At 63.2% G+C, this 14,580-nt stretch overlaps 1 protein-coding gene across 1 annotated transcript; it reads left to right on the top strand.

Moving 5' to 3' along the window:
- Positions 1-388: 388 nt before the first annotated feature.
- LOC144310523 (uncharacterized) lies at positions 389-3,357 on the top strand. Its single transcript, XM_077891574.1, has 2 exons — positions 389-1,469; positions 1,655-3,357. Exons 1-2 carry the CDS (start codon positions 618-620, stop codon positions 1,793-1,795), a joined length of 993 nt encoding a protein of 330 aa, XP_077747700.1. The 5' UTR covers positions 389-617; the 3' UTR covers positions 1,796-3,357.
- Positions 3,358-14,580: the final 11,223 nt, after the last annotated feature.

The raw sequence follows: 14,580 nt of genomic DNA on the forward strand, positions 1-14,580 counted from the left end.
ACGGCTGCAGGGGCTCCTCCCGACTCTCTGTCTTCCACCGTTGGAGGACAGGGGCCCAGGGACCTTGGACCCCCTGCCTCATTTCTGGGAAGGGGACTGAGGGTGACCCGCAGAGGACACGGCTGAAGGGACACCCAGGCAGGGGGTGCGGGGCATAGCGGGGCGGTGAGGGGCAGGGCAGGGCACTGCCCCGCTTGGGAGGAGAACTGGTGGCTAGGGGCTGGGGGCCTCCCTCCCCTGGGTGGGGGCGGCCGTGGGCCTGGACGGGGTGGGAGGCCCTCAGTTTCCTCTTGCCTTGAAGGCAAAGGCGGGAGGAAACCCAGCCGAGCGAGTCCCAAGCTAATGGTCCCCTGCCCCCGCCCAAGGTGCCCGTGCTTGGGACTTCCAGACGGCTCTGCCAGGCCAGGGCTCACCGCGCCCTGCTTGGGGACAAAGCTCCCGGGGCTGCGGGGACACCGGGAGCCGGAAACGCCGCGGCCCCTCCCCGGCCCCCGCCCGGGGGCCTCTGTCCCCGCGAGAAACAAGACCACGGCTTCTTTCTTTTCAGAGACTCGAGTTCTTGGAACGCACACCCTCTTGGGTTTGCTATTTTTACCCGCCCCAGCCTTCCGGTCTCCATGGCGACGCCTCCAAACAGCAGATTCCAGGCGGCAATGACGTCACCTTTCCCCTTCCTGCCGCCCAGGCCCCCAGGCCCTGCCGCGCTGGACCCCATTTCACGCCTCCTGCCTCCCGGGTGTCCCAGGCTGAGCGCCCCCCACCAGGGGCCGCTCCTGTCTCCCCCTCAACCCAGGGACTGCTCCAGTCCCTCCCCACCCAGGGGCCACTCCTGTCCTCCACCCCCTCACCCAGGGGCTGGCTGCTCTTGTCCCCTGTTCCCCCCATCTAGGGGCCGCAGGCGTGCTGGGGCTGCTCGTGTCCCCTGCTGGCCCAGGCAGCTGTGCCTGCAGCGGCCGAGGCCCTCTCCCTCCCCGCAGAGCGGCTGTGCTGGAGCCCCGTGGCAGAGGGCACAGGCCCAGGGGCGGCCCTCCCTCCAGCTCCGGGATCCCTGCCATGCTGGCTGCCCTGTGGGAGCTGCCGCAGGCCTAGCGGCTGGGGAGGCAGGGGCAGGCCGGCGCCAGGCCTTGCTGGCTGCCGGGGCAGCCGCCTGTCTGGCCTGGGAAGCCCCTGTGGCTTCCTCATCAGAAACCGGTGACCATGGCAGAGGGCCTCGGAGGTGGCTGGAGGGCCTGGAGGGGCTGCCGAGCCCCTGCTGCTGTGCCCATGGGCATCTGGCCCCCTCCTGCTCAGTGGTGGCCCTGTCCAGGCCTGTCCTGGGCCACAAGCTCAGCACCTTGGTCCTGAGCAGACAGCTGAACTGCATGGCAGTGGCCTGGTGTGGGGCCCAGGTCCCCTATGGTCAGTCCACAGGCTGGAGCTGTCTGGACCACTCTCTACCCAGCCTGAGGTCTGAACTCAGTCCCGACCAAGTACGAGGACACCTGGGGCTGGGCGGCCATCCGCGTTTGATGGGGATGGGGTGGGAGTGTGGGCTACCAGTGACCTGACCTACTCCCCCACCCCGGAGGAACACCTCACCCTGGGGGCTTGCTCCCTTTGTGCTGTGGACTCACTTTCCCCAAAGTGGCTGAGAAGTATCCTTGGTGGCTTGCAGGGTAGGAAATGCAGCTGGGGGGAGCGTCGCACCCCGATGGGGGCCAGCAGGCCATGGGCTTGCTCAGGCCCACTGCGGTGCCTCCTGGGAGCAAGTGGAGTTTGCTCCTCCCCATCACCCCAAGGAGCGACAATGAAATAAACCCAGGCCCTACCCCCCGCAGCCCCCCCTTCTCTGAGAGCAGACACTGAACTCGGCATTCAAGGAGGGTGTGGAGCAGGCAAGCCAGAGGGGACATGGGGGGGCATAGGCCCTGGCCCAGGCCAGCCGGGGAATCAGGGCCACACTCCATCCTGCAGTATCCAATAGGACAAAGAAGATGCTTAGACGCTATGTTGTTAGCTGCCGTCTCTGCTCCCAGAAACGGCCTTGAAAGAAGGTGGTTTCGAGGCTCACATTCCTGTCCTCCTGCTCCATTTGAGGTACGAAGCCCCAACTCGCCTCTGTCTGACGTGGGCAGGCACACTCGCAGGCCTGGGCACGAGGCAGGCAGGTGGGCGGCCCTGTCTCCGGAGCCCCGCACAGACGCATTCATGGGAGGTGTGCAGAGAAGCTGCGGCCCCGGGCAAGCCTTTGGAGCAGCCCCACCCTCAGGAGCCCTGCTGGCCCCGGGTGGTGTCCGGGGCACGGTGGTGTCCAGGGACAGGGTTGGGGGAAGGCCCTGCAGGTGCTGGGAGCCTTGGGAGACAGCTGAGCCTCCTGAAGGGGGTGGCCCCTGTGGGAGGGGGACAAGGCTCATCCCATTAAACAGCTATTTCCACGGGTTCTATCCAGACAGAAGACTGGAAGGGGACGCTGGGTCTGGGGAGCTGCAGGACGGGGTGGGAGGGAGACCAGGCTCCACGTGAAGTGTGAGGATGAACAGCTCATGGCCCTGGAATGGGCGGGGTGAGGGCACCCCCAGCACCCACAGGCAGCCATGCCCGCACTTTGGGTGGCTCTGCCTCTCTATCCTTCCTCTCAGCTTTTATGTAACAGCGCAGGCTCCTAAGGCTGCCTTGGCCCCTGCCCTTTCCTCCTGACCCGACCATTTGGACCCCTGCCAGATCCCCCGGGAAGCCCCTGGTCTGAGCTCTGGTCAGCCCACCATGTCTTGCACAGGCTGAGATCCAGGTGTAGGTCAGGGGGCTCCGGTGTGAGAGGTAGTGGTGCCCACGAGGAGGCCACACACCAGGTGTGAATGTGGGATTGACTTCTTCCACCAAGGTTTTTTTTTTTTTTAAGATTTATTTATTTATTCATGAGAGATACAGACTGAGAGAGAGAGGCAGAGACATAGGCCGAGGGAGAAGCAGGCTCCTCACAGGGGGCCCGATGTGGGACTCCATCCCGGATCCCGGGATAATGACCTGAGCCAAAGGCAGATGCTCAACTGCTGAGCCACCTAGGCATCCCTTCTTCCACCAAGTTTACCGAGGACCTATATTTATTGGAAGAGAAGCAGGAGAAAGTTCTTTTTTACTTTTTTAAGACTTTATTTATTTATTCATGGGAGACACACACACACACACACACACAGAGACACAGGCAGAGGGAGAAGCAGGCTCCATGCAGGGAGCCCGACGTGGGACTCGATCCCGGGTCTCCAGGATCAGGCCCTGGGCTGAAGGCGATGCTAAACTGCTGAGCCACCTGGGCTGCCCCTGGAGAAACTTCTTGCTCTCAGATGCATACAGTTTCATGGGAGACAATAAAAAATGAAATTTTTGTATGTTCTATATGAGATGAGACATGTCTTCTTACAAAGAATAGGCCAGAGTGAGGTGGGTAGGAGGCTGAGTCAAGGGGAAACTCCTTACAAGGTCCACCTTAGCACAGTCCTAAAATGGGTTAAGAGGTGAGCATTCTGGGCAGAGAATAGCAGGTGCAAAGGCCCTGAGGCAGGAACTTGGTTTGGGGTCCATGTGGGAGGGGCAGGGCAGGGTACTGAGGAGGAGGGATTGGGGGGAGAGGGTGGGCAGATGACAGTGAGCCTGCTGTTCACCTCCAGCCTAGCTCCCCCAGGGGACGGGGGCTTGAGGGTACTGCTCTGAGCCCATCGTTGACAGGCTAGGGTAGAACAGCTGCTGGGTAGGGTGAATGGGAGGGGAGTTCAGCATACAGCACCCCTTGCCCCCACTTCGCTGCTGTAAACACTGAGGCCTAGGTAGGGAGAGTCGATTCGGCACAGCTGACACTGCTCTTCCGAACGTTCTGTTCCCAGTCCTGCCCCTAGCCTGGCACTGGGCTGGGGTAACAGCCAAGAGCAAGGCCCTCACCTGGCCCAAGCCCCTCTAGGGTCCCTGTCCAGGGACCCCCTGCCCGCCACCCTGCCCCTGACCTTACAAGCTGGGCGTGAGGCTGGAGGGACCTGGGTATGGGTGCAGGCTGCCCCCTGGCCTCACAGACACTACAGGGAGGGGCCCGTGGCCACAGGCCTGGCATTGGCCTCTGCCCAGCGCCTTCCACAGACCAAATGCTGCCCAGCGGCTCTCATCTCTGTGAGTAATGTTTAACTTGGAAGGGCTGCAGGGGAGAAGTTAACAACAAGTTCGGATTGCAATCTGCTTCCAGGACGAGTAGAGGGAGAGAGGGTACAGTTGGCGGTGGGAAGGGGGGCTGGAGGCAGGTCTGGGAGGCTGGCTCTCACCAGGGAGGCAGGGCTGCAGAGGCTGCACCCACCCTGGGGGCCTCCCCTATGAGCCTGGGCCCCTGCGCAGTGCCCTCCCCAGGGAATGGGAGCTTGGAGACCAAACGGCTGGAGGACACATACTGAGCCCGTCCAGCCTCAGTTTCCCCCGTGGGAAACAGCCTGGCCAGGTGGAGCCTTGGGATCCAGCTCTGGGGAAGAGAGCACAGATATATACGCACACATCACACATGCAGACACAAACAACGCATGCTTATACTGACGTAGGCAAACCACAACACATACATGAACACAGATACACGTGAACACACATCCATGCAAACATATGAACACGCACACAACCAGGAACACAGGCTGCAGGCAGAACAGCCCCCATGGGGCTGAGGCGTGCACACAAGGGAGCAGGATGGAGCTCAGCCGGGTGTGAAAGGACCCACGGCGGCGGTGATCTGGGCACTTGGGGCACCGAGCACCTGTCCTGCCTGCACCCAGCTCCAGCCGTCCACCAGCCACACCTGAGAAGGCTAAGGGGTGCTGGGGAGGGCTCTACTCCCGATGACCCAGGGGAGAGGCCACCCTGCGTGTCTGGGCCACGTGGGGTCTGCCCGGGTTTCCCCCCAGAACCCTGCCCTGAGCTCCAGGCCCACTTCCGTCACACCAGGCACGCTGCCATCCCCACCCCTCGCCAATTCAGCAAATTGAAGACCATGTGTTTTCCACAAACATGCATTTTCCCAGGGAAAAATGCACCCCTGTCCAACCTGGGAGTGTCTCCTGGTTGGCTTGACCCCTGGGGGACCTAAACCCCTGCTGGGTGGGCCCCCCAGCACCAGGTGGACCACGGGGCTTGCCCTCCCTGAGTCACACCAGCTAATGGAATCTGCTTGGAGGAAGCCCCTTCCCCACCCCGGCCACTGTCCTTTCACTAAAGATAAACACTTTCGCTTTGAACTTTCTCCTTGAGAATTCTGAATTCATGACCTGTCTTGTGAGTTTGGCACAGGGCCCGGACAGAATAAGGATATTCCTTCCGCAATGTGTGTGCGATTGAGCATCAAAGCCTGGATCTGGGGGCGCCTGCTCCCACCTGAGTGGTGATCGGCCGAGTACCTGAGAGCCATGCAGGTGCTATGTGGTCTGCATGTGTGCACCCCCTAAAATATATATGTTGAAGCCTAGCCCCCAACCAGGCAAGTGGGGACTTTGGGAGGTGAAGAGATTACAAGAAGGGAGCCCTGTGCTGGGATTAGCACCTATATAGAAGGGACCCCAGAGAGTTCCCTCGCCCCTTCTTCCACCTGAGGACACACCCAGGAGCCCGTCTGCTGTTGCCCGGGAGAGGGTCCTCACCAGAACCCAACCCCACCAGCACTCTGGTCTCAGACTTTCAGACTCTGGAACCATGAGGAAGACATTTCCATGGGGCACAAGCACCCACCCCTGCCACCCCAGTCTGCGGTGCTCTGAGATAGCAACCCACACTGGGGTGGTGGGGCTCTGCAGTCCTGCCAGTGGTACCAGCTCTCAGGCCAGGCTGAGGAGGTCTGGACGAACAGAGGCCAGCAGAATTCCCCCGCCTTTCTCGTCAGAGGCTGTTTCTAGGGCCCAGGCCCACCATCGGAGGGGGGGCAGGGGGACAGAAGGCCCAGGTTGGGTGGCAAGCATCCGAGGCTCCTACTGGCTTTGCAGTGCGGCCCCACACAATATGGTATTTGGAAGACAGTCAGGAGACCCTTGTTGGAACTTGCAGCCTCCATGTGGCAGGAATGCCCTAGGGGGAGTCTGGGCTCCAATGGACATGTGGCAAGAGCCTCCTCAGGCTCCCCCTACCCCTGCCCCCCAGTCCACGGCCACCCCCACCAGGCATGGCCCCTGAGCATCTGCCACGCAGCCAATGGGAGCCACACTCCGCACACGGAGCACACACTAAATTCCAGACATCTAGCGTGAACCCAACAGGAGGTGCCTTATATGTGGCTTCCTCGTGGAAACGCAATGTTTTAGGTATGTTGGTTAAAATGACACATTATTACAATTAATTGCACTGGCCTTCTTTCACCTTTTCCTGGGACAACCTGGGAGGAGAGGCCAACAGGGCAACAAAGGCCGGGATGGCAAGGGCAGGTCTGAGAAGGGGTGCGTGGGAAGGCAGCTCAGGACAACCGACCAGGAGAGAGAGGACACTGACTGCAGGTGACAGCAGCAGAGGCCAGCAGCAGTGGTGCAGCCCAGGTCGGTTGCACAGACTCCATTCCAGGGGCATCAGTGGACAGTTGTGTACAGGTCCGTGGCCCCCTATTCCCAAAAGAGCTGGGCAGTGGGGACAAGCGCAGCTGGGACCCACCCCAGCTATCACTCATGGGCCCACTGGGTGGCCAAGGAGCCTGGGACTGTGGCCTCAGTGAAGGTGGCTGGGCAGTGACAGGCATCGAGGCTTCTCTTTGTGCCCGTGGGCGGCCCCATGGCCTAAAGCCCAGTGGCTAGGACCTCAGCAGCATCCACCCTGTGTCTGCCCTGACCATCCTGTGTCTGACCTGGCCACCTGGACCACTTGGCTTGGTGGCTTATTCCATGTACTGCCCACCCCCCGGAGCCAGATGCTCTCATTCCCTAGGGAAAAGAAGCTGCTCCTAGAGGGAGCTGACCATACTGTGCACATCCCAGCAGGCGACAGGCCCCCAAGAAAGAGATCCGGGGGAGCCTGTACCACCTCAGCTCCTTCCAGTGTCGTCTTCTGTTGCAGACTGCCGCCGGAGCCAGGACAGGCTCACAACAAAGGCAGGAGGGATGCACCCTGATCCCAAGTACAAGGACCGTCTGCTGCAAGGCAGGGGACCACGGGCGGTTGGGGAGGCGGAATGTGGGCCTCAGGAGGCTGACTGCCGCAGACCAGGGGCAGCTGGTGTGGGCCCAGAGCAGGGGCAGGGCTGTGTTCTCCCTAAGGGTGGAGGTGGCTGGGGGCTCTCCAGAGTTCAGGAGCCCCCAAACAGGAGGGGTAGGCCCTGTGGTCTGCCTGGCCTTGGGCTGGGTCCCCTGGAGACTCAAAACACCCTGCACTTCACTTCACGCTGTGACCTCAACCCTTCCTATGCAAGGCCAGTGGCTGCCACAGTCAGGGAGACCCAGAGCCCAGGCAGCAGGGGTGGGGGTGGGGGGTTCAAGGACAAAGGGACGGGTGCTCTGGGCCACAGAAGGGCTGTCTGTAAATGGGGCAGAGCAATAGCACCTCCATTGCAGGGCTGGTTCCCTGGGTGTGAGAGCGTGGCCTGTGGCCCCAGGCCTGTGGGCCTGGAGTGGGGCTGTTCACCGGGGCAGGGTGAGGGAAAGAAGCTCAGAGGGAAGAGGCCCAGCAGCTCCCCCTTCCCCTGCCCCACCACCCCTGACACAGCCTTGTGCTCTGCAACCTGCTGCCTCTCTGAGAGAGTAGGGACCCGTCCCTCCCTTCACCCCGGGTGGGGCCTGGGGGCCTCCAGTCCTGCAGCTGGAAGGCCAGGGGCTGCTCAGAGACCAGCTGCCCACCCTACACTCCCTGAAGGGGTGGACTGACAGGGAATGACTGGGGCGGGCCAGGCCCAGCAAGGGTGACCCACGTGGGCCGGGGCTGCTCGGGGTGGCAGCGGGGGGCAAGCAGTCACAGAGACCTGCCCGGCCTGTGACTTGGGAGAGGGTGGACCACACAAAATCCCCTGCATTCCCTGTGGGAAGTGATAGGCAGTGTGGGAGGAGCAGTGCTGGCCGAGCTCTGTGGTCACTCAGCTGGTTCCTCTGTCCCTCTAGCTCTGCCCCTAGTGGGGGACAGGACTCCACAGAGCAGAGTGGGGGTGCCAACTGTGCCATCCTGTGTTCCCAAGAATGTGTTCCAGATTCCCCCCGCCCCCAGGTTTTCTGACTGGCAACCACCCCATCATCCTACTTCTGAGTGGTCGGCCCGGCCTGGAGGTACCTCAGAGGCTGGGGGGCTGCTGCTCTGGCCAGACCCCCCCCCCCAGTCAAGCATCCTAGACTGAGGCAGCAGGAGGGGAGGGCCTGCCCATCTCTGTGGCCCAAGGGGGCTTGCTTGGGCTGCTGGCAGGTGTGTGGCTGGTTCAGACAAGTGATTCCCCAGGCCGGTGTGTCAGGGCTCCCGCTAGCCAAACATCCTGCAGGCTTCAAGGGGACCCTCCTGCCCTATGGCCTGGGGGATGGTCCGGGCCCTGGAAGGTCTAGGCAGCAGAGGCAGAACAGGCCTAGATAGGTGGCCTGGGCTCTCCCACTGCTCCCACCTCCTGGACATTGAAGCCACGGGTCTCAGGTCAGGATGCTCCCCGGGCCAGATGAAAACCAGCTGTGTCCTTACCAGCTTCCTGCCCTGAACTTGGCAAGTTGAAAGGTGGACACAGTCTCTCTCCTGGGAACCACATCCCTCACTGTGATGCAGGCTGATGACCCTGTGACCCCTGGTTGCAGCCTGGCTCTCTGGTTGGCCAAAGGGCTCCAGTAAGACTCCAAGGCAGGGAAATGACCCTGGGTCCATGGCCCCTGGGGGTGGCATAGTGGACAAGCGGCTCTCTCTGCCTAGCTCTCCCACCCTTGCCCCCACAGACCTTTACCTGTTATTGCCAGGGAGGTCATCCGCTGACCCCCACCCCTGCCTCTGTGTCTCCACTCCGGGCTCAGGCCCTGTGGCCTCAAACAGAGAAGGGGTGCAGAGGAGGAGGGTTAGGGGGAAGGGAGGATGGGGAGGAGGAGGGAAAGGAACACAGTGGGAAGGAAGAGAAGGGGAGGAAGGAGACAGAGGGGAGAAAAGAGGTGGTGAGGGAGAGGAGAGGGGGGAAGTGGGGTGGGGAAGGAGATGGAGGGGAGGATGGACCACTAGGGCCCAGAAGCTCCTCCGGCAGACAACCCCCTGCACCATGGGCCACCCCCGAGGAGGAGATGAGGGCTTCATGGGTCAGAGCTGTCTCACACAGACACGGGAGTGACAGAGCTGGGGCTGGTGGTGGCTGAGGTCCTGTCTGGGGCCTGGAAGGCACAGGAACCTGCTGGCATCTCAGGAAGGCGAGGCCCCAGCCACCAGAGGGGCCCTAAGCAAGGCTCGATGGGCAGAGCTGTTCCTGGGGAAGCAGAGAGGCTGGGCCTTCCCCAGAGGGACTCTGGCCCAGGGGTGCCATCCTCTGCCCTTCTAGGAGATGCATGGGGTTGAAGCTGAGAGCTGGCTCTGCTCTGGGCCACACTCTCAGCACCGACTTCCTCCGCCTCTCGGGGTGTTTGGTGGGCCCCAGGGGGTGATAGGAGGCTTCAGGGTACCCAGATGCCCCGGCTAGTCATACTTGGTGTTGGCAGCTTGGAGAGTGTCCTGGGGCTGCTGCACAAATGACCAGGAATTGGCCACTTGAAACTGTAGGAAACCGTTCACTCATGGCTCTGGGGGCTAGAAGGCCAAACCCAAGGTGTGGGCAGGGCCACCTATCTCTGAAGGCCCCAGGAGGATCTGTGTGGCCCCTTCCAGCCCTCTGGGCTCCGGGCTGCCCTGCATGGCTCCAGCCCTGCCTCCTGTGTGCAAGCTCCCTCTCCTCAGACGGCACCAGTCAGGCTGTATCAAGCCCACCGAGACCAGGACTGCCTCATCTTACCTGGATTCCATCTGCAAACACCTGCCTTCCAAATGGGCTCACGTTCATAGGCTCCCAGCAGACATGGTGTTTGCTACCGTATCCTTTAACTCCCAGTACCCCCAAAGCTTGGTCTCTGCTTGACTTGCCCTCCCCGCAAGAGGGGTGCCTGACATGTCCCCCTACCCCACCCCTGGCTCGCCCTTAGGCTGGGCTGGCACCCCCTGAGGTTCTGGGGACACTCAGGGGCAGGTGTAGGCTCATCCTCCTGGGAAGGCAGACAGCACCCCAGCCTGCAGCTCCCACTTGTGGCGCGGAAAAATCCAGCAGCACCCACCAGGCGGAGAAGCTGCCGAAGGGTGGTGAAGGCCTCTCTGCTCAGGGGACACTGGAGCAGAGCCCAAGTTCACTCACAAGCGAACTGGTGAGGGCAGAAGCCTGAGTGGTGGAGCTCAGCACCGAGGAAGGGCCAGTGTGGCCGGGCAGCAGGGCATGGGGGACCCCGTGGTAGTGGCAAATTTCTAAAGGACCGTGGCAGTGGGGGGGCGTCCAGGAGAGAGGCAGTAGCTGGGATGGAGGCTTGGAGACAGGGCTCTGGGGTAGGGGGTTGGACGCTGTGTTAGCCTGTGGCCTGAGCCGGCCAAGTGCAGTGGGCCTCGGCCATGGATGCCTGGCCCCTGTGGGGAGGAGGTGCCTTGAGGAGGCTGCAGAAGCCCTTGGCCCCGAGTGGTGAGTGGGCCCCATACACCCACTCTCCTGCCCGATGGGTCCTACCATGTTTCCCAGGCAACTGTTCCAATCTGGCCTGTCTGCCTGGCGCTCTGCACACCCACGAACGCCGCTGCCTGTCTACAAGCAGGCCTGCCTGCCTGGCACACACCGGCTGGCAGGTGTGGCCTAACATAGCCTCCAGCCTGGCTCCGTCAGAAGGCCAGGCTCTGGTGGGGAGGCAGCCCTGCATTCAAGGCCATCCTCACCTGGGGAGTGGGCACTGCCAAGGCACCCTGAGTGGGTGCCATGCTGTCCTGCCACACGGGAAGCGAGGTAGCAGCCCTTGCTGTGAGCACATGCGCTGCCTGCTACCAGCGTCACCCAGAAGTTGGAAGAACACTCTGATTTCTAGGGCTTTCTGGGTCATTCCTGCCAGCTTCCATCCCTGCTCTGCCCATCCATGCCATCTTGACCTCATCTGCACAATAGCCTGACAGCAGGACCAGTCCCCCCCAAATCCAAGGACGGTGCAGAGATGCTAAGCAGGGCTTGGAGCGCTTGGGCTGGTTCCAGGCAGGGATCTGGCTAGCAGCAGGTAGCCCCTGGCTCAAGCCCTGCCCGGTAAGGAGCCCCGTTGGGCTTCTGGGGGCAGCAGCACTGGGCAGACGCAAGTCTTGCTCTCCCACTGGGAGAGAGGAACCCATGGCCATCTTGGCTCTGAGAACAGCAGGAGCTGAGACATTTGCTCCTTCGTAGTGGAAGGGTTGGGGATGGAGAGGCCCTTGCCTGGCTGGCCACATGTGTCCAATGCTGGGACAGGCACCTTGGAGGGAGGGGCTCTGGTTCATCAGCCGCAGTGTCCTCATTGCCCTGTGGAGGAAGCCGGGGAGAGCAGGGAGCAGACTGCAGGCCAGGGCTCCCACACACCGGCCCCTTGAGCCCTTGCCACCTCTCCCTAGGGGCGCCTCTTAGAAATCACTGAAATAGTCTTTGTAAACATGAATTTTGGCTCATAGAAAATCCCTTTCTGCAGTGCCAGCATCAGTCCTAATCAGAGATTATTTTCCAGGGCAGCCCCAGTCACTGTCACCAGCAACAGGTGGCTTAAAAACGAGAGTCTTTCAATCAAGTTCAACTGTTCAACCTCCAGTCCTACCACCGCCACTGCGTCTTGCTAGTGACGCCCAGGCAGCTGCGCCAAGGTGGGTCTGTTGGGTGCTCTGAGCTTCCACTCGGCCTCGGGAAGGTGCTTGCGCCAGCAGGGGCAGGGGTGGCGGGGACGGGGGCAGGGCTTCCTGAGGGGCACCAGCACCTGCCTGGCTGGTCACCCCTGCTCTGTTCTCCGAGGAAGTGTTGCAGGCTGTAGGTGCCAGCAGCAATGGGGGACTTAATCCCCAGCAGCCGCATGAAACCAGAGAGGAGAAGCCCCCAGGAGGACCACGTGTGCATGTTGCTCTGGCTCTGCGCCCCCAGGAGGGCCGGGCTCCGAGGGTCTCTGTTCTGCCCGGCGGTGCTGGCCTGGCCCCCAGCCAGAGGTCCCGGACTTCTCCCTCGGCAGCCAAGGGCAAACTAGGCCCCCTGGGCTGGCTCCGGCCAAGGAGAGTGGGTGTTGCCCACCTCGTGTGCCTTGGGCCGCAGCCAGGCTCAGCCAGGCCGTGACAGTTTCCCTGAGCCAGCCTTACTCGGGGCACCTGCCCTCAGGCCAGGGCCGTAGCCAGGGTCTGTCTGAGACCCGTCCCTGCCAATGCCCTGCTCTGCCCTTCTTGGTCAGGGGACTGGGCCATGTGAGCTCTGTAGAGACTGTAGAGAAAGGGACTGGAAGGGGCAGGAGTGGTTGGGATGTCGAAGACCCTGGTGTACGGTTCCCAAGGCCCTGTCTAGGGGCAGCAGCTGCTCATCCAGAAGTCCCAGCATGGCCAGAGAACTGAGTGTATACTGACTCTCTAAGACCTGGCTGTGCCCCCTGTGCCTGGGGAAGCTTGGCTGTATCCCCCTGTGCCTCGGAGAGGCCTGGCTGTGCCCCCCTGTACCTTGGAGAGGCCTGGCATCATTCCTTCCGAGGCTCCCCAAGGCCAGTTGGTGGAAGTGTGGTGGTACTCCCAGCAAGGGCTTTGGATCTGCAGAAGCTGCAGCCAGGACCCACGGGACTGTGCATGGGAACCCCCAGCACCAGGTGTGTGGTAGTCCCGGGGCTGCTGGACACCTTCATGGAGCCATGCCTGGGAGCCCTCATGTCTGGCCTTCCCTCACCTGGGAGCAGGTCCAGCTGCAGCCTCCTTCAGGGACCCCCGGGACCACCGAGCTTGGTGACTCTGCTTGTTTGTGCATGTGGGGTCTGTTTCCTATTGGTTGGCAGGTTCTGAGGGCAAAGACCCTGCCTTGTTTCCTTGGAGGTCTCCAGGATCTAGAACAATCCCTGACAAAGCTGCTGGGGTTGGGGAGAGCGAAGGAGTCCCAGCACCCCCCGTGACTTCTGCTTGTCTGTTGAAGGGATTTCCTGCCACCCAGCCCCCTGCATACTTCAGCCCCCGTGAGGGTGGGGGTCACCCAGGGGCTCCTGAGGCCCTCAGGGCTTGGGGCTCTACGGGAGCAGGAGCCACGGAGAGTGCCTGGGCATCTGCTGCCACCAAGTGGTGGATTGAGTGGTCGCTGGGCAGGAGCTCTGGGCCCTGAGTCTTGGGGAGAGCCCCATGAGGGAGGATCCCCTCACGCCTGCCCCTGGCCCAGCACCCCTGGTCTTGGCTGGCTACTTGCACTTTGTTGCCTCTTCTTTTTTTCTTAACTCCGAAAACCAAGTTCCTCCCTTTAGGAGGAAAACACAACCGCCCCGAGGAGGACAGGCTGTATCCTCTTCCGCAGAGCTGGAAACAGGCTCAGAGCTGTCCCCCCGCAGGAGGTGGGGAGCAGGGCAGGTCTGGCCACTGGGCAGGTGGCAACTGGGGAAGGGGTCCCTGGCCTGACCACGGGTCCAGTCCCCCCTCCCAAGCCTCTGCAGGCCACAAGCCTGCGGGTGGGGAACCGCGTGAAATGGGCCCCCCATCCCGGCCTCCATGTCTTCCTCAGTGGGCAGTCAGCTCCCCTGAGCTCCTCTGGCAGAAGGGACCGTGACCTGTCTCTCCCGGTGTCGAGGTCGGAACACCTTCCTCTCCGACAGTGTCCCGGAGTTTTGGGGGGGCTGCCTCAGGACCGCAGAGCAGGCTGTGGGGTCGGGATGGGGGCCAGGGGTGGGGGACCAGGTCCACAGCGCGCTTCAGGCAGGAGGAGGTCGACGAGGGTGTCTGGGTCCCCGGCAGATGGCGAGGGGCGGGGCCTGGTCGGGGGCGGGGCCTGGTCGGGGCGGGGTCCCTCGAGGGGCGGGGCCTGGTCGGGGCGGGGTCCCACGAGGGGCGGGGCCTGGTCGGGGCGGGGTCCCTCGAGGGGCGGGGCCTGGTCGGGGCGGGGTCCCTCGAGGGGCGGGGCCTGGTCGGGGCGGGGTCCCTCGAGGAGCGGGGCCTGGTCGGGGCGGGGTCCCTCGAGGAGCGGGGCCTGGTCGGGGCGGGGTCCCTCGAGGGGCGGGGCCTGGTCGGGGCGGGGTCCCTCGAGGGGCGGGGCCTGGTCGGGGGCGGGGTCCCTCGAGGGGCGGGGCCTGGTCGGGGCGGGGTCCCTCGAGGGGCGGGGCCTGGTCGGGGCGGGGTCCCTCGAGGGGCGGGGCCTGGTCGGGGCGGGGTCCCTCGAGGGGCGGGGCCTGGTCGGGGCGGGGTCCCTCGAGGGGCGGGGCCTGGTCGGGGGCGGGGTCCCTCGAGGGGCGGGGCCTGGTCGGGGCGGGGTCCCTCGAGGGGCGGGGCCTGGTCGCGGCGGGGTCCCTCGAGGGGCGGGGCCTGGTCGGGGCGGGGTCCCTCGAGGGGCGGGGCCTGGTCGGGGGCGGGGTCCCTCGAGGGGCGGGGCCTGGTCGGGGCGGGGTCCCTCGAGGGGCGGGGCCTGCTCGGGGCGGGGTCTCTGTCGGAGCTGGGTCCGTG

The sequence above is a fragment of the Canis aureus genome, chromosome 3, assembly GCF_053574225.1.
Source record: "Canis aureus isolate CA01 chromosome 3, VMU_Caureus_v.1.0, whole genome shotgun sequence".
In the NCBI taxonomy this organism is placed as follows: domain Eukaryota; kingdom Metazoa; phylum Chordata; class Mammalia; order Carnivora; family Canidae; genus Canis; species Canis aureus.

What these genes read in the sequence shown, in the direction of transcription:
- LOC144310523 (XM_077891574.1), top strand. Translation starts at nt 618, where the DNA reads ATGGCGACGCCTCCAAACAGCAGATTCCAGGCGGCAATGACGTCACCT. An exon ending in CTGAACTCAGTCCCGACCAA is followed by an intron (nt 1,470 to 1,654) that starts GTACGAGGACAC and finishes GGTGGCTTGCAG; the next exon opens with GGTAGGAAATGCAGCTGGGG.